This window comes from Schistocerca serialis, chromosome 4 (assembly GCF_023864345.2).
Source record: "Schistocerca serialis cubense isolate TAMUIC-IGC-003099 chromosome 4, iqSchSeri2.2, whole genome shotgun sequence".
NCBI classification, from domain to species: domain Eukaryota; kingdom Metazoa; phylum Arthropoda; class Insecta; order Orthoptera; family Acrididae; genus Schistocerca; species Schistocerca serialis.
In genome coordinates this window covers 434637962-434659738 of record NC_064641.1, presented here as the reverse complement: position 1 = coordinate 434659738, position 21777 = coordinate 434637962, and the positions used below count along the sequence as shown (strand labels likewise).

The 21777-nt window shown below is 42.2% G+C and overlaps 1 protein-coding gene across 1 annotated transcript in view; it reads left to right on the top strand.

The window, feature by feature from the left end:
* The window catches only part of LOC126475040 (juvenile hormone esterase-like), an 89386-nt gene extending 81572 nt beyond the window's left edge, over window positions 1–7814 (top strand). Inside the window, 3 exon segments of the mRNA XM_050102586.1 lie at window positions 585–714; window positions 5661–5793; window positions 7316–7814. Of these exon segments, the coding sequence (XP_049958543.1) occupies window positions 585–714; window positions 5661–5793; window positions 7316–7496 (444 nt within the window). The 3' untranslated portion in view covers window positions 7497–7814.
* Window positions 7815–21777: the final 13963 nt, after the last annotated feature.

Genomic DNA, 21777 nt, shown 5'->3' with positions numbered 1-21777 from the left:
CGCATAGAAATAAAGGAAGCAGTTTTATTTAGTACACTCCTTTAGAGGAGAACAGAGAAGATTTCAAGGCCCTTCCCACAAAAACTTTACAGCGTCTGTAATTTAAGATATTTGGGAAGCGAAGTTTTTATTTCAGTAAGGCGATGGAACGAAAAAAGCTGGAAAGAAAGATGCAGCATTGGAGAAGGGCATTTCGATCGAGTAGTAGATAACATTGTAATTAATTATTAAAATTAATAGATGGATGAATGTTTAATCGGGAAACGTGTCAAGGGGTGACGTCTGTTGGTGGCAAATACTGTTGTCCATCTACTTTAGGGATCAAGTAAAGAGAAGATCGTTACTTATAAAGGAGTACAGAAGACCTTTACAAAACAAATTTAACTGACAAATTGTGTCCGAAAATTAGAACTGAAGTGTAACAAATTTGAAAGAGAAAAGATCATACTTCATGAAAGTTGGTAATTTCGTTACTGTATTGAATCACACTTGTATAACGATGAGTCTAGTCCTTGTAGACAGAATTTGATACGTCCATTGTGAGACTACTGAAGCAGTAATAACATTAATTTTTCTTATTATAGTTCAACAACGACATGTTATTTTTCGAGCCAACGGACGCGCTGGTGAGGAAAGTGTCCGAGCTAAGTGACACACCAGTGTTCTATTATGAATTCGACTATCGCGGGAAGATAGTCCAATCTACGAATTGGGGTGAGTACAAAGATATTACCTCATGTAACATAAACATATCTGATTGCTGTCGCAGCGGCGTGTTGAGACTGTGCCACGTTCCCAAATTAACGTAGTGTCATCGAAACAAGACATTTGCTAAGAGCGAGAATAGTCACACTCATCGTTAGATGACGCTCCAAGGCTAGCACAAACATTGCCGACATCACTATTAATCAGGACGGCCACTTCTGCCCCAGAATGACCTTTACCCATTCTGTGGGCTGGCAATACCACTCAGTGTACAATAATGATCTTTTTTAAGAATACAGAACAGCTGTCACTTCGCAGTGGCGTGTTGAGACTGTTGAGTGGTGTAAAGTGCACGCAGCCTGAATAGCTGACAGAGATGTGTAACTGGCCGGAGTTTCTAGGGAAGAACCTCTCCCTAGGTTTCATACCCTGACACCTAGGGAATGGTCTTCTCTCAGTGGTATCTGTTCGAGAACAGAAACTATCAGGCGTAGCCAGCTGCTCGAAATCAGCAGTTACAACCGGATGATGATACTAAATGTTCAAATGTGTGTGAATTCTTATGGTACTTAACTGCTAAGGTCATCAGTCCCTAAGCTTCCACATTACTTAACCTAAATTATCCTAAGGACAAACACACATACCTATGCCCGAGGAAGGACTCGAACCTCCGCCGGGACCGGCGCCACAGCCCATGAATGTAGCGCGTAAGACAGCCCGGCTAATCCCGCGCGGCGCTGATGATACTGCTCGGTGAGATTATAGCTGCTCGCCCACACATCGGACTGACTTCTGTGGAGGTTTTCATAGCGTCGGTGGAAGTCTGAAGTCCAAAAACGAGTGCTGCTAGTTACTGAGAGTGCGGGTGGTGGAGGTGTGGGAGCAATTTACACCAGCAGAGCACTACTTTAAAACCCACTAACGTTTAAATTTATTCAGACTGGACCTACACATACTTCTGGTCATTATAACTGCATCGATATCAAATAAAGAAATTTTAATGATTGTGGTGGCATGCATAATTAAATTTGTAGATCACTGGAGTTATACAGTTAGTACACTATTGTAGAGGTACGGTTGAGTTAGGATGGAGGGGAGAAGTGGGCACACAGGTTTGTCACGAAATTTCTTAAAAGAAGTCCATAACCAGAAGAATTTGAGTCGCAGGAGTTTGTTGGCTTCAAGTCTTACCGCTAATGGATACAGCGATGATGTGACAGCCAGAATAAGGGCCTGTTGCCAGAGAAGAGGAGCTAGAAAATGCGTCTGGTTGGGAGGAATGCTGGTAGGCAAAGAGAGTGACACCGCGATACTAGTCAGCTCACTCTGTATCCTCCGTCCAATTGGCTGCTAGATGTGCACTACAACGTGTCCGTCAGCAGTGCCTTTGCACTAGCGTCCCCTGCTCAGCAGCACCACATGTAGGAATGGTGCCAAGAGAACTATGCACGGCTAATTTCGTATTTAGAAACATCCGGTACTCCACTGATCCAGGCCCAGCCACTATTCCAATGCATGATGCATTAGCAGTAGTCATGAGAATAAAACGAAACGCAACATAATTTTGAAATATCCCTCAATCGTCTCGATAATACACTCAGTCTGAGTACTCGTGACGCATGAAATGCTGCTACATCTGGTAGTAACTACAGACCGGAGTTGTATCGAGTCACATTAACCATATATGACAGATGTGGGTATCTCAGAATCTCATTCCGTGGCGCTTCAATTTTACGCCGAAGGTCATTAACTGCCATGGCTGGCGAGTGGAGGTGTGCCAGTATCTCACCCAGCCAAGAAAATACATTTTCTTTGGTCGTGAGGTCTGGAGAATGATGAACAGAGTGCCAGCCGACAACCGTCTCCGTAGAGATATTCTCGTTGAAATATGACGTCATAGTCTTCGAAACTATAGTACAGCCACCAGCTTTAACACGTCAAAAGAGTAAAGGCTACTGTCAGAATTACCTGTTACGCGAGCCAGAAGTGTTATATACCCAGTGGTATGTCGCTCTCTGTAGCTGAGTGGTCAAAACCGCTGACTGCCATGTGGAGCACTCGGACTCGATTCCCAGTACTACCAGAGAGTTTGTGGGAGGAGTTGCATGGGTTGTTCTCAAGCTCATTAGCCTAACTGAGTAGCTATCGGATCGATTAGTAACGGTTCCAAGGTCAAGAAATCCAACAAATTCCGAAGAGTTCTGTGCTTACCATATGCCCCTCAATACCACATACAATGACGTCATTCGCAGAGGATGACACAGAGATCCGTCTGACCCTGTAGGGCCGTACGCGGCCAGAACGTGGAATTTTTACCTAGTGGTACCCGGTCCCACCAAGCCATGTGTTGGATCCCTATTAAGATGACAGAAATGGAATCTGACAGTGTTCCTTCGCCTTTGACGCTCCACACATGTATGCGCCAATAGTGATGCTGTACGCAGAACTGAGTCTCATGTGAATATACGATTTGGCACCACTCGTCTACGGTGTTGTCCGACACACCACTGTCTCTCTTCGCTGGGACGTCAGATGGAGCTGCACCAATCGTCGATGTTCTATTAGTTCGTGGTGTGCCACACGTCATCGAACTGATCTTATGGATGCTTGATTTGCTGCGAAGAAAACCTTTTCCTGACTGAAGGTAAATTACTTGGTTGTGCGACCCTGCAAGTGCGAGAGAACCACATGTGTATCCCCTCGGGCACTACTTGTGTAGGGTTATTGAGATCTTGCTCAACGATAAGTATAGCACTCCTCATCAATTCTGTTGTGACATGTCCGTTACAAATCGCTATGCGACATCATTCATTTCAGATCCAGCATATTTTTCCATATTTACGTTGGTGGTTTGTTGATCTGTGTGTATGGACTCGAAAAGCTTCTCAACGAACTGAGCATCCTTTTATAGCGACAAATACGGCTGTCAGTAAATCTTACCACTTAAACCAAGCTGCTCTTGTGGGTGCTTTGAAATATGGTGCCATTGTTCAGATATTTAAGGAACACATACGGCTATAAAAGCAAGAAACAAGTTATGTGCTGAGTGTCTGACCCAACGATAAGAATGCTTTGAGATAAAGTCACTCAAGAATTGCGAAAAGCTAACAATAAGACTCTGAAGAGCGTCCGAAAATGAAGACCATTACATTCGTAGCCCTTCCTTTGTCCAGTCGATAGCATAGTGAGTATAGTATTGAAGATACAGTCTTTGGCACAAGTTCGTGACGAGGTTATTACATTTACTGCAGGAAGAGCACAACTCTGTCACCGCCACTCTAAAAGGAGGCGAGTGACGAGTGGCTCAGCGCCCTGTCTGACATTTATCTAGCAAGTAGCAAATATTCAACGGCTGGATACGTGCTACAATCCATAACCAGGATTTTTATCTTATCTGAAGTGCCTGAGAAAGACCAACCAGGAGTTCATGTATCCCTTCAATAGAGCTCGCAGCAACCCCTTGGTCTACTACTACACTGTGAACTATTGCTTTTGGAAATGCATGTGCGCCTGATGCTTGTCAGCAGCGCAAAGACTGTGAATGTACGGCGAATGTGCGATCTTCGCCGCTCTGAGTGAGCCTAGCAACATTGACAGTTAGGTATGAGATAAATGATTCTGTCAGTGTTCCACTTTGGTGCAGAATCGTTTCCGTGCTGTGTGCTCGGGATCGAAATACCGCAACAGAACGTGCTGCTATTCATACAACATTTCCGTCTGATGGACAGGCCGACATAGTGGACTAGTGCCTACAACATAAGGACGTCACACCTCGAAGAATCGACAACTTTGCTAGTCATATCTGATGAAAAATGTACGGAAGGCTCTACGCCGAAGAACTACTTCAGCCGCGCGGGAAGGCGCGGGGTTTGAGGCATCATGTCATGGACTGCGCGGCCTCTCCCGCCGGAGGTTCGAGTCCTCCCTTGGGCATGGGTGTGTGTGTTTGTCTTAGCATAAGTTAGTTTAAGTTAATTTAAGTAGTGTGAAAGTCAAGGGACCGTTGACCTAAGCAGTTTGGTCCATTAGGAATTCGCACACATTTGAACTACTTCCCTAAAAACCGATGCAGGACGCATCTTGACCATTGGCAGCCATTACAGAAGGCCATGCTGTGTGCATCGTGATGCCACTTCAGGGTGACATTCTGTATGGTACTGAAGAAGGGTCGCAACACACTCTAAGTCAGTTGTCAGTTAACCTCCCATCTCTATCGTTGTGGTGTTCCCAAGGCATCTGTTGGTGCATACGAAACCACTGTGATTCACGTATTTTCATGGATCTCTACTAACTTACAAGAACTTTTTCCATGATTATGCTTTAGTCAGGCAGTAAAATAAAGTGATAATTAGTAACTTTCAAATCACTTGGGTCGCTTTTTATGTTTCCTAAAAGTATCACACGAATAATTCACCATCAAGGGAAAACAGAAGGCCTATTATCCTCGGAGTCTTTCCCGACGGTGGTTTTCAAGCCGCGTCAATTCGAATAAAATCCTTGAGCTTTCCGCCATCGTCGTCAGGAGTTCACTGAACTGGCGGAGATGGTCATCGAAAGCTCTTAGATTTTATTCGAATTGACGCGGCTTCAAAACCGAGAGCGTTTTATTCGGAAGACCTATTGACATTGGGAGACTATGCTTCGATATTATCCGTGTTTATGAACACAAATATATACTATCTTGGTTTCAAAGATATAACGATGTAATATCAGTAACCACTTTGTATGAGCTGATGGACTAACGAAAGCGACTGTATGAATACACACTCTCATGTACCAAACAACAATAACACAATGTCATAGCAGAAACAGAAATATGGCGAGATACTTTCACTTTTTACTGAAATAATTAAAATCATAAACCACCTTAGTACACATCAACAATTTCCCACTTACATTTAACATGAGGTTAACGATATACTATCGACTGTTTTAATATACACCTGCTCTTTCAGGTGTAAATCACGCCGGTGATATATTCGTGCTTTTTGTGAGAGATGATACGGTGTGTAACCTGGATCCAGAATCAGAGGAAGATCAAGTCCGCAGGAATATGGTTAGATACTGGACCAACTTTGCTAAGTATGGGTATGTACAGTTACGAATAGTTCTTTTTCTGTCATCAGATTAAATTAATTATTTATGAAACCTATGTTTCACCATTGCATGTTAGTTAAACGGTCTGCAGTAGGTAATTAAATCAAGTTCCGGTTCTTGACCAAACATTGTAGCAACTTCTACATGGCGTAAACGCTAGCCCCTCAAAGTCGGTTTCCAAATTAAAATTTTGGGGGAATAGTATCGCTCCGAAGTATTTCAGTGAGACACCTTTCGGCATCATACAAACTTAGTTGTCGACTGAAATGGCTAACAAACGCTGGAAGATATTATATTAAACGCCGTGAGGTTGTCGTATGATGGTCATACCGGAATTGGTGTATTTATACAACGGTTTAGAAACAAATAAATATATACTACATTTGTCACATGTTCTCGCCACCAAAATCGACATTCTGTTCGTTGCGATGTAACGTGTTTGTGACCCTCATTTCGTAATGCATTAGCGCGTACAATAAAGAGGCAAGTGTTTTTACACCATCCATTTTGTATAGAGTACATACGTAATTCGCCTCTCCGTATGTTGAGGTATTGCTGATTAGGTTACCTGTGTACGAATATTATTTTACTGTTATTTTACAGTTAATTATTTCGTTCTGTTTATGATATCAAAAATTTTTTTTGTTATCCTATCATCTTCTGATCTCAAAAAAGTCTTTGGTTATAAATCGTGTTCCGTTACGCGTTTATCACTTATGCCAGCTCATCATTATTCTGGAGAATGTATGGCACTTTATGCATATGTTTGTCAAAAGTAAAACCATATACTCTTAAAAAGTACCTTGTGTAAATGGGGATGTTCACACACGTAGCAGTCCTCTGAGGCTTGTTACTATTGTGTGAATATGTTCATTTTTACAAGGTGCTTGTTACCTGTAGATGTACTCTAATGCGGCTTGTTAACACAACATGTGTAAACATGTCAGTTTGCAGAGGTGGTTTTTATCTCTATGAGGTTTTACTTCACACAAACCTATGCGTAATGCGCTGTAGATTCTCAACTACAATGACGACATGACATGAGTGACAAACTCATAATGGTGCACAATTTATGCCGGCCGGAGTGGCCGAGCGGTTAAAGGCGCTACAGTCTGGAACCGCACGATCGCCACGGTCGCAGGTTCGAATCCTGCCTCGGGCATGGATGTGTGTGATGTCCTTAGGTTGGTTAGGTTTAAGTAGTTCTAAGTTCTAGGGGACTTATGACCACAGCAGTTGAGTCCCATAGTGCTCAGAGCCATTTGCACGATTTATAAACAAATATTTTCACGAGGATCATCAGATGACAGTTTCAACTGTCGAAACTGGTCGTCAGTAATAAATCCTAAGTAATAAAATCTTGGCCATAAAATGTTTTTTCAAGTAATTGCAGGTCGCTCTTTCCATTTTGTAAATGTTAAAAATTTCAAAGTGAAGAAACAAGTAATTTCTTGGCTGAGCTTAACCCTTCCAGAGGATCAGCATATTCACACACATTCTTGTGTCTAAGCAGAAATCCAACCCCGGAAGCTGATCCAGTTATCTGGGAGCCGTACAACAATGTGACCCGCAGCTACATGCTGATGCAGTCCAACTTCTCCCTCGCTCACAACAAAGACGCAGAGCGGATGGACTTCTGGCACGAGAACGTTCCGCTACAACCTTATGCTGATAACTTCTGGAGACACGTGTAAAGACTCACAACATAAGGCTTCCTGAGCTTCAAGAAGAAATAACTGCCTTCTTAATTTTGATATAACGTGTACAAAAATGAAATACCTTCATTATATAGTGTCGTTTGATTATCTAGTTTCCTGTTCCTAATACATAAGAATGAACTGTAACGCAACGACGAATAAGTTTCCATTTTTCCATACAGATTAAGTTAGCATAAGACAACCCTGTAAAGACAACAAAAATTCGGTAAAATCATCTTTATGATGGAGCTTATGCTTAATGATTATTGTGCATTCTTTTGTGCATGTCACTAACATCGACCACAGTAATCAACATATTTAACGATTGTCTTGAAATCCATTTTCTTAAACAGAATCGTATAGCTAACAAGGTAGTGAACTGAGTTAGACATGTGCACGACATGACGGTAGAATCAGCGACATAAATCGGCTTCCCCATTAGTATACATAAATGCATAAGAAACTTTAAGTTTTGTATTGAACACTGCAACAACAACAGTATAAACTCTCTGCAGTCGACGCGTGAAACAGTGGTGTCACCCACATGTTCAATGTCTGTAATAAATCGATGAATAGCGGCTATATAAATCAAGTTTCATGCTACTGACCACTGTAATATGAAAAAACCGTATTCTGAACATGTTAGACCTAATTACCCGACTTTCACTTAAAGATGAAAGTAAGTGTCACTCAGTTGAAGCTTTACACCAGTCTTGTGCCTTGTATAGTGTTTATGTGCCAGGAAAACTGTGTAATAGAGGTAAACGTAAAGCTGAATTCCAAGTGCAGCTGAAGGGAGCGTGTCGTGCCTCCATTCGTCAACGGTAGAAAGCGGGTTCTGAGGTCTATTATCTGTCAATATTCCTCGAAGTGTCACTAAAAGCTCTTTTTTTCCTTTTGTCACACGAAGTTGTCCACCGACTCGGCGTAAACCAGAGTGATGTCTTCCGAGCAGTCTCCTATGATGTGAGACTAAGACATGGAAAGATCTGTATTATAATGGTCGCTGGCTGTCACCTTCATCAGCTGCACCCACAGCAGAATGCATCACAACCGCAGTGTCTTCTTGTAGGTAGCTCGGAAGGCTGTGTCGACGCACACTTCACGCTACAAGAGAGAATGATCTCTAGGCATCCATTACCAGAAATACCACAAACTCCTCATCACCGAGGTGCGCGAAAAAGATGGGCAAGGGAACACCTGGAATGGAGCCTGAAACAATGGCACCAGTTCACTGGAAAGCGCAGTACATATACGACACTTGTTGATCGTCGGAGAAGGATGTGGAGGCAGCCAGGTACCAATGTACGTTCCACACATGCCGCGCCGCAGCCGATATCATGTACATGCAGCTGACACGTCTGACTCATGTATTGGGTTATATCTGGACAGAATCGTCCATTGTGTTGATCAGACCTACGATGAAGGGTTCGTCTCTCAAGACATAAGAAAAAGAAAGGAATGGGTGAGCCCAAACATAGCAGCAAGCCTTAGAAACACTTGTGCGCGTCCATAATAGATAATGGATAATATTATGGATCTGTTGGAACAGGAACGACGTAGTGTATGCAAATTCCTTCCAGAAGGTGTACCCATCACTGCTGACATTCATTGTCAACAACTGAGACGCCTTGCAAACGCAGACCAACAACAACGACCAGGAAGTGATGCTACGCAATGAGGCGCAAACACACAGCGCCTAGGTGGCAGTAGTCATCAGAGAGGACTATCTTACGGTAATTGCTGTCATGAACACAATAAGGATGCTACAGACCAGCTGCATCCTCGCAGGGACTCTCCTTACATTTTCATGAGGACTAACGTCACAGGCAGGACAGGCATGGGGAGCAACTTACCGACCACATTTTCACAGCATACCAACAACAACGACCAGGAAGTGATGCTACGCAATGATAACGCACGCACGCGATCTACTAGACTGAAGAAAAAAAGCTATACAGGAGCTAGGATGGGAAGTCATTCCGCACCCACCTTATTTACCTGATCTTGCGCTCTCAGATTTTCACTTTTTCCACTCTCTGTCTCGAACAGCCTTCAAGGAACTCTCTTTCCGAAAGAAAATGCGCTCCGAACATGACTCGATGAGTTCTTCCTGATTTCATTTTTATTTTCAAAATTTAGAATACTGCAAAGTTTTGGAATGTCTGAACTCGTAAAGACAACCTCTTTTAGTTTTCCGGTTAATAAGGTTGGAAATTTGTTACAAATGTACTGAAGACATTTACCATCTTTCATCTTTCTGTGTCCTACGCACATACGAAACAAGAAAACTTCGTTTGGCCGCCTTGCTGTCCAAGGACCATCTGTAGTACTTCAAGAACGCCACACATGATGCGTTTGGTTCTGGTGCAGATTTGCAAGGTTTCTACTTCTCTTCGTGATTCAGTACCATCTACTTCAGGTAAATGACCTGCTTGGATAGACAACGGTACGTCTAGACCATGAGAGGCACAATGTAAAGTCCATAGCAGATCTGGATAGACAATGTTCTGTCTGTTCTTGGCACAGAAACCGTGAACATTAGCTTCAACCCAAAGATGACTAGTTGAAGAAAAGTAAGAATCAACATTATGATTCTGTGACTCTAATCAGACCAAACGAAAGCCAAATCTGAAGGTATATTTTACGCCGTTTGACCACTGTGTGTCTTTAACACACGTATAGGAAACGTAGTGGTGTGCTCAATTCTTGTCTTCCTCTCCCAATTTTACACCTAAATACGCGAATACACTTGCCATACGAACGATTTTATACATCAGTTTTGTTGTGGACTGGCAAGACAGCCAATCCACTATGACAGGTAGCCGAAAGGCACGCGTTTAAGCTCACGCAGGATGGCGTGAGGTCTGGAACAAGACAAGGTCTTTATAGTAGCAAAAACAGTACGTAGCTTCTGGAATACTTAACTTTAATCCATAATTGGTGAACATCGGTCTGACGGTACATGCATCACAAGATAAATAGCAAATGATAATGGCGCCTTGCTAGGTCGTAGCAAATGACGTAGCTGAAGGCTATGCTAACTATCGTCTCGGCAAATGAGAGCGTAATTTGTCAGTGAACCATCGCTAGCAAGGTCGGCTGTACAACTGGGGCGAGTGCTTAGACGTCTCTCTAGACCTGCCGTGTGGCGGTGCTCGGTCTGCAATCACTGATAGTGGCGACACGCGGGTCCGACGTATACTACCGGACCGCGGCCGATTTAAAGGCTACCACATAGCAAGTGTGGTGTCTGGCGGTGACACCACAAGTTTTGCCTTGCCACCATTAACTTGCCGTAATTGCATCAAAAGCAATCTGCAGAATTTTTATACCGTCTTGACGCCATTTGGAACAGTGTATGTTTGCTTTTTAGCGTATGTCTCTCGACAAAACGCTTTTGATCACAGAGGACACGTACGAACGGTTATGCTAACACGGGCAGATGAGATGTACATCACGAGTAATGACGAAAGTGCTGCCATCTGCCAGTTTGTGATGTCAAAGCTTCGTTTTCGTCATAAACCGACAGATAGAAGCATTTACTACGTATTTAAATCTTTCAGTACGTACTACTCGTACATTTGTGATTTTGACAAATTGTGATTTGAAAAAAATTCTGACATGGTCGAAGGAACAGAGGTCACTTTTTAATTCAGCGCACAACCATATACAGAAATCCAAAACCAAAACTTGACAAACGTAAAAAAAGGCAGCCCTATAATGTTGTGGTGGTCTTCAGTCCAGAGGCTGGTTTGATGCAGCTTTCCATGCTACTCTATCCTGTGCAAGCTTCTTCACCTCCAAGTAACTACCGCAGCCGAAAACCTTCTGAATCTGCTTAGTGTTCTCATGTCTTGGTCTCCCTCTAGGATTTTTACCCTCCACTCTCCCCAGTCCTGTAATACCGATTGAAAAACGAATTCGGAAATTGGTTTCCTTGTAATGTGTGGATTTTCTTGCGACCGTTGCGTGTGTTATTGATTCCATTCCTTGTAAACGTGACTTCGTCAGTGAATAACGTTAATTGAGGAAGTGACCACTGTCATTTAACCAGTGACCAAATTCAAGTCATGTGGCATTGTCGCCAATAAAGATTGTGAACATGCTGTACGTGAAATGGGTACAAGTTTTCCTCATTTAAGGTTCAAAATAAATTTATTCATGGGACACTGACACGTGCACATAGTTGCCCTGTGCTGGTAGTAGAACTGCGCTGCACCATTTCAACAATGAGCTGCTGTTCCTGGACAGGTTATTAAAAAAAAAACAGGGAACTTGTAAGAATACCTGTTTCACCCAGTGTGCTGAAATCTCTGGTAAATACTCGCAAAGCGCCAACAGCATGTTTTGGACAGCAGCAATAGCACAACCGTCCCAGAAGCCGTAGACATACACGGTATCTGCATATTCTTCGATGCTGCAGATGTTTGGATTTCAGCCAGCGAGTTTACAAACGCAGTTCGCCGATGCTTCTCGCTGACACACACTTAGTCCCCCGCACTACTTCCCTCAGAACACGCAACGGACAACTGTGTGTTCAACGGGCTAGTCTAACACCATAACAATATCCCGAGCAAAGAGGTTGAGATCAATGAGGTGAGTTTGGCTACAATAAAACGTCAGTGAGTTTGGGTAGGTAAGACATAGAAGTGCGCGCCACTAGCTGAAAAAAAATGTACACTGAATGTGTTCTATGTAAACATTCGGAATGGGGCATATGTCCAAATGAAGTTCGTTGCTTCAAATGAGTTGTACTGTCATTTCCCTGTTTCTCCTGGGACAGCTAGTGTAAAGCGAGTGAACAGCGTCAGACACTGAGTGATCTCAGTGAAGAACACGAAGATGCCGCATTCTCCAGTGAGACAGCGTTATCAACACCTGTCGAAGTGGCTCTGAGCACTATGGGACAACTTCTGAGGTCATCAGTCCCCTAGAACTTAGAACTACTTAAACCTAACTAACCTAAGGACATCACACACATCCACGCCCGAGGCAGGATTCGAACCTGCGACCGTAGCGGTCGCGCGGTTCCAGGCTGTAGCACCTAGAACCGCTCAGCCACTCCGGCCGGCCCTGTCGAAGTCTGAAAGGAAGCTCGTTGTGGGCCTCCATTTAACTGGCTGGTCGAATCGTGCAGTATCAAAATGTGTGTGGTATTCAGACGTGACAGTGACCCAGTGGACGGCATGGGAGCTTGAGGACCTGCATACTTGTAGCGAAGGCTCTGATTCACCATGTCTGACCACCACAAGGTAAGATTGACGTATAGGGCACCAAGCACATCATAGTCCCTCCACATCTGCACCAGCTATCCTGAAGCAGAGAGTGACTCCATGCAACATTCAATGTCACCTCATATTGCTGGTCAGAGACTAGCAGCAGCCACATTAGGTAACTACCAGTAACCCCACAACAGAAATGGCTGTGTTGTAGAGGTGCTGTGACAGAGAAGAGTGGACTGTTTATGAATAGCGTCGCACTGCGTTCAACGATTCTGAATTGCAGTTGTTCACTATCTGCGATGACCATCGTTGATGATTATGGCGGAGACCTAGGGGAAGTTCCAATATTCCAATACTATAGAGAGGTCCAGCTGTTTTACCCCACTCCATTGGGTAAGACTTCAGGCCAGGATTGGTCTTGACTAAGGGAACTCTAACGGGAGAATGATACGTTATGAACACCCCGCGTCCTCCTTGTACCTCCTAATGCGACAGTATCGTAGTGCCATTTTTCAACAGAATAGTGCTCGTCCACATATGAGACGTGTCTTTACCAACTGTCTGTGTGGTATTGAGATACTGCTGCAATCACTAAGATAGCCAGATCTGTCCTCGATACAGCATATATGGGACCAGCTAGGTGGTCAACTTCATCCCAGAGCCAGTACCCAGAATGTTAAGGATAAATCGCAACACGTGTGGTCCAGTTTTCCTCAGGAGAGCTCATCTTTCTCATTCGAATCAGTGAATGAACCCAGGCCAAATAGGTGCAGCGTCATACTGACAAGTGGACTCATAATTCCACATTCTCCGTCAGGCAGTATAAACCCAAGCGAGTGCACTAGCTTACCGCTCCTGGGATTTGTGCAGAAGAGGTGAATTAACGACAACCGTTTTGAGCCGGCCAACTTGGACATGGGTTTTGCCGACGTCCCACATGCGTCCCTGTGAATAACGGACTGGTACCCACGTCCTGCCTCACTTACACCATTCTTAAACATTTACAAAATATTTTTACGCTTGCACATGGTATAACACCAGACGTAGGTAGATGACAACGCAAATTCCGTTTCAGATGGGACAGGGGGGGGGGGAGGGGGAGTGACGACATGAAGGACATTAAACCACCTCCCCCACTACCACTGCCAAATCCAGTATCATGCCGTAACCATGAAGAGTTAAGGCCAGGAACAAGAAGTAAATTAGGGGGTCTAAGACATTTTAGAGTGTTTCTGGAGATAAGATGAAGTACTGTTTTATGTGACAAAAATGTCATTAGAGCACCAATGCCCCACGAGAAGCCCATGAAGGTCAGAGACGGTGTTCAAACTGCTGTGTGATGCTCATTGTCTTAGTGATGTTCCTGAAAATGTCGTCCGTTTACATCAACACACAAATGAAATCTTATAACATGCAGAAACGAATCAGTTGCTTCATAATGGTTGCAGCTTTGACCAAAAGGGCAGCCAGCCCCTCTGGAATGTATTGGTGTCTTGTAAGACAAACACTTCATCACCTCTCATCAAAAACACCATAGATGTTCAGCACCGTCTCTAAAACGATATGCATCGCCCTCCGTGGCTGTAGAATGATACACTATGTCTTAAACAAAATTTCTACTTGGTTTGATGAATGGCAGCTAGCTCTAAATTTAGAAAACTGTAAGTTAATGCAAACGAGTACGAAAAACAATCCCATAGTGTTCGAATACAGAATTAGCAGTGTGCTACGTGACAAAACCTGGTCGATTACATATCTAGGTGTCACACTGCAAAGCTATATGAAATGGAATAAGCACGTATGGATTGTAGTGGGCTTTGGGAATGGTCGACTTTGGTTTATTGGGTGAGTCTTTGGAAACTGAGAAACTTTCGGGAACTGGTAATTGAAGTCAACTGCTGCAGAACGATTTAATTGCCTTCAGCATACATTTCACGTAAGAAACACGAATAGAAGGTAAGAGAAGTTAGTAATCTTACGGAGATTTATAAACAGTTGTTCTTCCCTCGCTCTATCTAAGAAGGGAAATGAATGCCGGCCGGTGTGGCCGAGCGGTTCTAGGCGCTTCAGTCTGGAACCGCGCGACCGCTGCGGTCTCAGGTTAGAATCCTGGCGCGGGCATGGATGAGTGTCATGTCCTTAGGTCAGTTAGGTTTGAGTAGTTCTAAGTTCTAGGGGACTGATGACCTCAGAAGTTAAGTCCCATAGTGCTCAAAGCCATTTGAATCATTTGAAATGAATGGTAGTGGTACAAGGTATCCTCCGTCACGCACCGTATAGTGGCCTGTAGGATATGCATGTAGATGTAGATGCACGTAGATGTAGATGCATGTAGATGTAAAAGGTTTTTGACGCTAAAGTTTACGATACAACCAAAATCAACCAAAACCGATCACTTGTTTCTGTGTCTACTGCTAAAATTGCTTACCCCCATTGTACACTGTAATGGTTGTGCGCTAGTAGCTATCGCGCTTGTAGAGATATGATTTATGTAACCGCCACCACATCGTTGTAGACACCAGGATATCTATTGTCTTTTCCACATCAGCATGATCTGTAATGTTCTCGAGCTTTTGCGAATAGTTTCGAATGGTACCGAATGTTCTCGAATGTTCTAGAATATTCTTGAATGTTTCACCATAGGCCGCTGGTATACTCTATCACGCTCGGCTCTCGTTACCTGGTCTTGTTACGATGTGCAGTTCAGCCGGTCGCTACAGAGCGCTGTTTGCCGGCCGATTAACGCCAGCTGCTACTGAGCGCCAGGTCTATGGCGTTAAACGCGCAGCATCTTTTAACTCAGCGATGTCGAGTTCAAAAACCTCTGTTCTTCGTAAACATCTATGGCAAGGGAAGCTATCCGCTTCAGTACAACTGGTAAGAAATATTTACACACGAGAGCACTAAGGACTCCATGGTCTTCCCCACTGTTACAACAGAAACAAGCTTCTTTTTGTAGTTCTGGCACTAATACATCTCCAAATGTTTTCTAACGAGCAAGTACAGGAGAGCGTTTGTCACAAAATCCGATACTGCATTTAACAAATTTCCGAGAGGCGTGGATGGGTAACACATGCTTTTCATTGTGATGTCACGGGCATATATCAAATCCATTAATGGAGATTTATGCGAAATGGTTGAGATGAGATGTTTGCAAGCTGAAAAGGATGTTTACTTTAGTGCTTTCATTACAATGTATTCAACGACATAGGCCAATGATGAAAGTTTAACAGTATTAAGCTGCGTTTCTTGAAAACCAAAGTAAAAACTCTTCATGAAGAAGCTTAGCTTAAAATTTTCAAACTCAGTCTGTATTGGTGTATAATTGCGATTTAAAGTGGTTTAAGGAAAATTTCAATTTTGCTTTTCTAAGAAGGTAATATTGGATTATTTTCGTACTGGTACGTGCATAAGGCAATAAGTATTATGCACACAAAGATTTACGTCGTATTTCGCGAGAAGCAGTTAGTATGTTTACAACATGTGCAGGCAGTTGTACTTTCTATTTGTTTTAGCTTTCACTATGAGGTGGTGATGGTTTCGTACACGAATTTTTCCTTGCTGAAACTGTTCTGTCCGTGGCTGTGTTTGTACTCGTACACAAAGGTACCGATAATGAACCAGTTTTTCAAATTACATTCGTGCTGAAGGCCACTGTATACAGCCTACTTACAACTGTTAAGAACAAAGTGAAATCCACTATTTAGCAAATATTTTGTGCATTCGACTGTCGAGATGGTTGTAAGTTCAGTGGCTTCATAAGTTTCATTACTTGAGAATTGAGTCTCAGCTGTAGCGCTTTCCTTCTTAATGGAGTCTAGATGCGGCAGAAATTGATTCTGCAGCCATTCCAACCTCTCGTCATCACTTGAAGATACGGCAATTTATCATCATTGTGATTATTTGTATGATGTGGTGTGCTGCAGACATCATGAGCTGTGTCCCGTTTTAAAAGGAGCTATATAAACTTTATTATAGCTCCTGAAGAAGTAAATTCCAACCATTTCTTTTGAATGAGACTATTGACTTTTAAGAAGCCTTACTGTCGGAATTACTTCTGGTCAAAATATCTCCTTCGTAGGCGTAATATTCATTTTCTCGATGGCTTGTGAATTAATGAGTTTGCTAGAAAGAAAATTGACAGGTTTTATAATTTCTGATGCTTGTATTTCGTACAACTGCTTTACATATTTCCTAGAAACCATTCGCTCACCATCAAACATATTTATTTCTATAAATATCTTAAATTCTTTAAAATGTGACATTGGTCGAAAACTAGAAAAAGCGGCCGTTCACAGGTTTCTGGTTATGGCACTTTAGGAGACAGTGATTTACTCTCACGCAATCTTATTATAATTTTGTGATTAACCGTGCCAAACAAAAGACCACTTCCTTCTGTTTTGTGAATCATATACAATGTAAGCTTATGCAGCCGTGCGCCAGAGAGCTGTTTAGTGAAATACGCTGCTGCCAACCTGAACTTGGTTGTAGTCCGCTTAACATGAAGCGTAACAAACGACTGGCTAGAACTCCTTTGCACACATTGTTGTGATTTGCTACCATTCTCAAGCTGCTGCATTTGCACAACTCTCGTTCCTCGAAAAATGCATAGAATTTTATGTCCCACTGGAGTTGTTACTCTATTGACCTCTCGTCAGTTACAAGCTATATAGCAATTCCGCCTTTTTTAGACAGAGATTACATTAGATTAGATTAGATTAGTACTTGTTCCATAGATCATGAATACGACACTTCGTAATGATGTGGAACGTGTCAGGTTAAGAAAAGGTGTCTATACAAGACATTACATTACACAAAATATTACATGACACTTAATATTTTAATTTTTATTTTTTCTATTTTTGCGAGGCTTAGGGAAATTACCCACTTATTATATCCAAAAATTCATCTAATGAGTAGAAGGAGTTGCCATTAAGAAATTCTTTTAATTTACTTTTAAATGCTATATGGCTATCTGTCACACTTTTGATGCTATTAGGTAAGAGACCAAAGACATTCGTGGCAGCATAATTTACCCTCTTCTGAGCCAAAGTTAGATTTAACCTTGAGTAGTGAAGATCATCCTTTCTCCAAGTGTTGTAGCCTTGTACACTGCTATTACTTTTGAATTCGTTCGGATTGTTAATAACAAATTTCATAAGTGAATATATATATTGTGAGGCTGCAGTGAAGATCTCTAGCTCTTTAAATAAGTGTCTGCAAGATGATCTTGGATGAGATCCAGCAATTATTCTGATTACACGCTTTTGTGCAATGAACACTCTTTTTCTCAATGATGAGTTAACCCAGAATATGATGCCATAGGAAAGCAGAGAAAGAAATTGGCATGGTAAGCTAATTTACTCAGATGTATATCGCCAAAATTTGCAATGACTCTAATAGCATAAGTAGCTGAACTCAAACGTTTCAGCAGATCCTCATTGTGTTTTTTTCCAGTTCAACCACTCATCAATGCATACACCTACAAATTTTGAATATTTTACCTTAGCTACCGATTTCCGATCGAAGTGTATCAATGGTGTCATTCCATTTACTGTATGGAACTGTATATGCTGTGTTTTGTCAAAGTTTAATGAGAGCCCATTTGCAGAGAACCACTTAATGATTTTCTGAAAAACATCGTTTACAATTTCACCCGTTAATTCTGGTCTGTTGGGTGTGATAGCCATACTTGTATCATCAGCAAAAAGTACCATCTTTGCATCTTCGTGAATATACAGGGTGTTACAAAAAGGTACGGCCAAACTTTCAGGAAACATTCCTCACACACAAATAAAGAAAAGATGTTATGTGGACATGTGTCCGGAAACGCCTAATTTCCATGTTAGAGGTCATTTTATTACTTCTCTTCAAATCACATTAATCATGGAATGGTAACACACAGTAACAGAACGTACCAGAGTGACTTCAAACACTTTATTACAGGAAATGTTCAAAATGTCCTCCGTTAGCGAGGATGCATGCATCCACCCTCCGTCGCATGGAATACCTGATGCGCTGATGCAGCCCTGGAGAATGGCGTATTGTATCACAGCCGTCCACAATACGAGCACGAAGAGTATCTACCTTTGGTACCGGGGTAGCGTAGACAAGAGCTTTCAAATGCCCCCATAAATGAAAGTCAAGACGGTTGAGGTCAGGAGAGCGTGGATGCCATGGAATTGGTCCGCCTCTACCAATCCATCGGTCACCGAATCTGTTGTTGAGAAGCGTACGAACACTTCAACTGAAATGTGCAGGAGCTCCACCGTGCATGAACCACATGTTGTGTCGTACTTGTAAAGGCACATGTTCTAGCAGCACAGGTAGAGAATCCCGTATGAAATCATGATAACGTGCTCCATTGAGCGTAGGTCGAAGAACATGGGGCCTAATCACGACATCACCAACAATGCCTGCCCAAACGTTCACAGAAAATCTGTGTTGATGACGTGATTGCACAATTGCGTGCGGATTCTCGTCAGTCCACACATGTTGACTGTGAAAATTTACAATTTGATCACGTTAGAATGAAGCCTCATCCGTAAAGAGAACATTTGCACTGAAATGAAGATTGACACATTGTTGGATGAACCATTCGCAGAAGTGTACCCGTGGAGGCTAATCAGCTGCTGATAGTGCCTGCACACGTTGTACATGGTACGGAAACAACTCGTTCTCCGGTAGCACTCTCCATACAGTGACGTGGTCAACGTTATCTTGTACAGTAGCAACTTCTCTGATACTGACATTAGGGTTACCGTCAACTGCACGAAGAATTGCCTCGTCCACTGCTGGTGTCCTCGTCGTTCTAGGTCTTCTCCAGTCGCGAGTCATAGGCTGGAATGTTCCGTGCTCCCTAAGACGCCGATCAATTGCTTCAAACGTCTTCCTGTCGGGACACCTTCGTTCTGGAAATCTGTCTCGATACAAAGGTACCACGCCACGGCTATTGCCCAGTGCTAATCCATACATCAAATGGACATCTGCCAACTCCGCATTTATAAACATTGCATTGACTCAAAACCACGTTCGTGATGAACACTAACCTGTTGATGTTACGTACTGATGTGCTTGATGCTAGTACTGTAGAGCAATGTGTCGCATGTCAACACAAGCGCCGAAGTCAACGTTACCTTCCTTCAATTGGGCCAACTGGCGGTTCAGGAATGTTTCCTGAAAGTTTTGCCGTACCTTTTTGTAACACCCTGTAGAATGGCAAGACATTAATATACATTAAGAACAGCAGAGCTCCCAAGACCGAAACTTGCAGCACCCCATTCTTGATTGTTCCTCAGTTTGAGAAATCACCAGTTTTTTTGCATATTATGTGAACTGCTTATTTCAACATTCTGCACTCTTCCAGTTAGGTATGATTTAAACCATCAGAGCACTGTCCCAATCATAACACAGTACTTGAGCTTATCTAGAAGTATTCCATGATTTACACAATCAAAAGCCTTTGATAGATCACAAAAAATCCCAACGGGTGACTTCCGGTTACTCAGAGCATTTAATATTTCATTAGTTAAAGTGTATATAGCATTTTACGTTTGAAAACCCTTTTGGAAACCAAACTGGGCGGTAGTTGTTGAAATCAGACGTATCCCCTTTTTTATGCAGTGGTTTAACAATGGCATACTTCAGTCTATCTGGGAACATACCCTGCTTCAGAGAGCTATTACATATGTGGCTAAGAATCCCAGTTATTTCTTGGGAACAAGCTTTTATTATCCTGTGGAAAATGCCATCAATTCCATGTGAGCTTTTATTCTTGAGAGAGTTTATTATCTTCCTAATTTCAGCAGGAGAGGTGGATGGAATTTCAATTGTATCAAATGGTGTGGGTAAGGCCTCTTCCATTAAATGCCTTGCTTCTTCTAATAAACATTTAGATCCTATTTTCTCTTCAACATTTAAAAAATGATTATTCAAAATGTTTTCGACTTCCGGCTTGTTGTTTATCAAGTTTCCATTCGCTTTGAAGGTGATGCCATCATCCTGTACTCTTGGTTGCCCTGTCTCCCTTGTAATAATATTCCAAATTGTTTTGATTTTGTTATCAGAGGTATTAATCTCAGACATGATGTACATGCTTCTGGACTTTTTAATAACCGTTCATAATGTAGCACAGTAGTTTTTATAATAATTGGCTGTTTCTGGGTCATTACTCTTTCTTGTTGTTAGATACAGTTCCCTTTTGTGATTACAATATATTTTTATTCCTTTAATAAGACAAGGTTTTTAGCATGTTTCTTATAATTTGATTTAACTGCTTTCTTGGGGAAACAGTTTTCAAATTCCTTTACAAGTGATCATGAAATAAGTTATATTTTAAATTAGCATCGGGTTCCTTGTACACCTCATCCCAGTCTAACTGCTGAAGATTTTCTCTGAAATTTCTAATTGTTGAGTCATTAATTGAACGCACAACTTTGGAGGGTAGTTTTGAATTACTGAATGGAGCTATGTCATATACTGTAACTAGCTGAGCATCATGATCAGAAAGCCCATTCTCAACAGGACAAGAATTTATGTTTTTAAACCTGTCTTGGTCTATAAAAGTGTTATCTTTCAATGTGCTGCTGTCCTTTACTACCCGAGTAGGGAAATTAATGACATGTCAAATTGAAAGAACCAAGCAAGACTTCTAGGTCATTCATCCTATTACGCTCTTTCAGTGAATCAACATTGAAGTCCCCACAAATAATAATTTGCTTTCCCCTATCTGACAGATAGCACAACAAGGCATCCAAGTTTTCCAGGAATAAATAAAAGTTCCCTGAAGGGGACCTATGTACTGTTACAATTATAAAAGAGCCCTCCTTCGGTTTAAGCTGACAGGCACATGCTTCTATATGTTGCTCTAGACAAAACTTTTTTGTATCTAAGTTTTCTACACAGTGATAACTTTTGACATATATGGCAACTCTCCCTCGCACCTTATTCTCTCTACTCATATGTGCAGCTAGTTTATAGCCACTGATATTTACCTTTTCCATATCAGACACAATGTGATGCTCAGACAGGCATAGTATATCTATTACTTTATC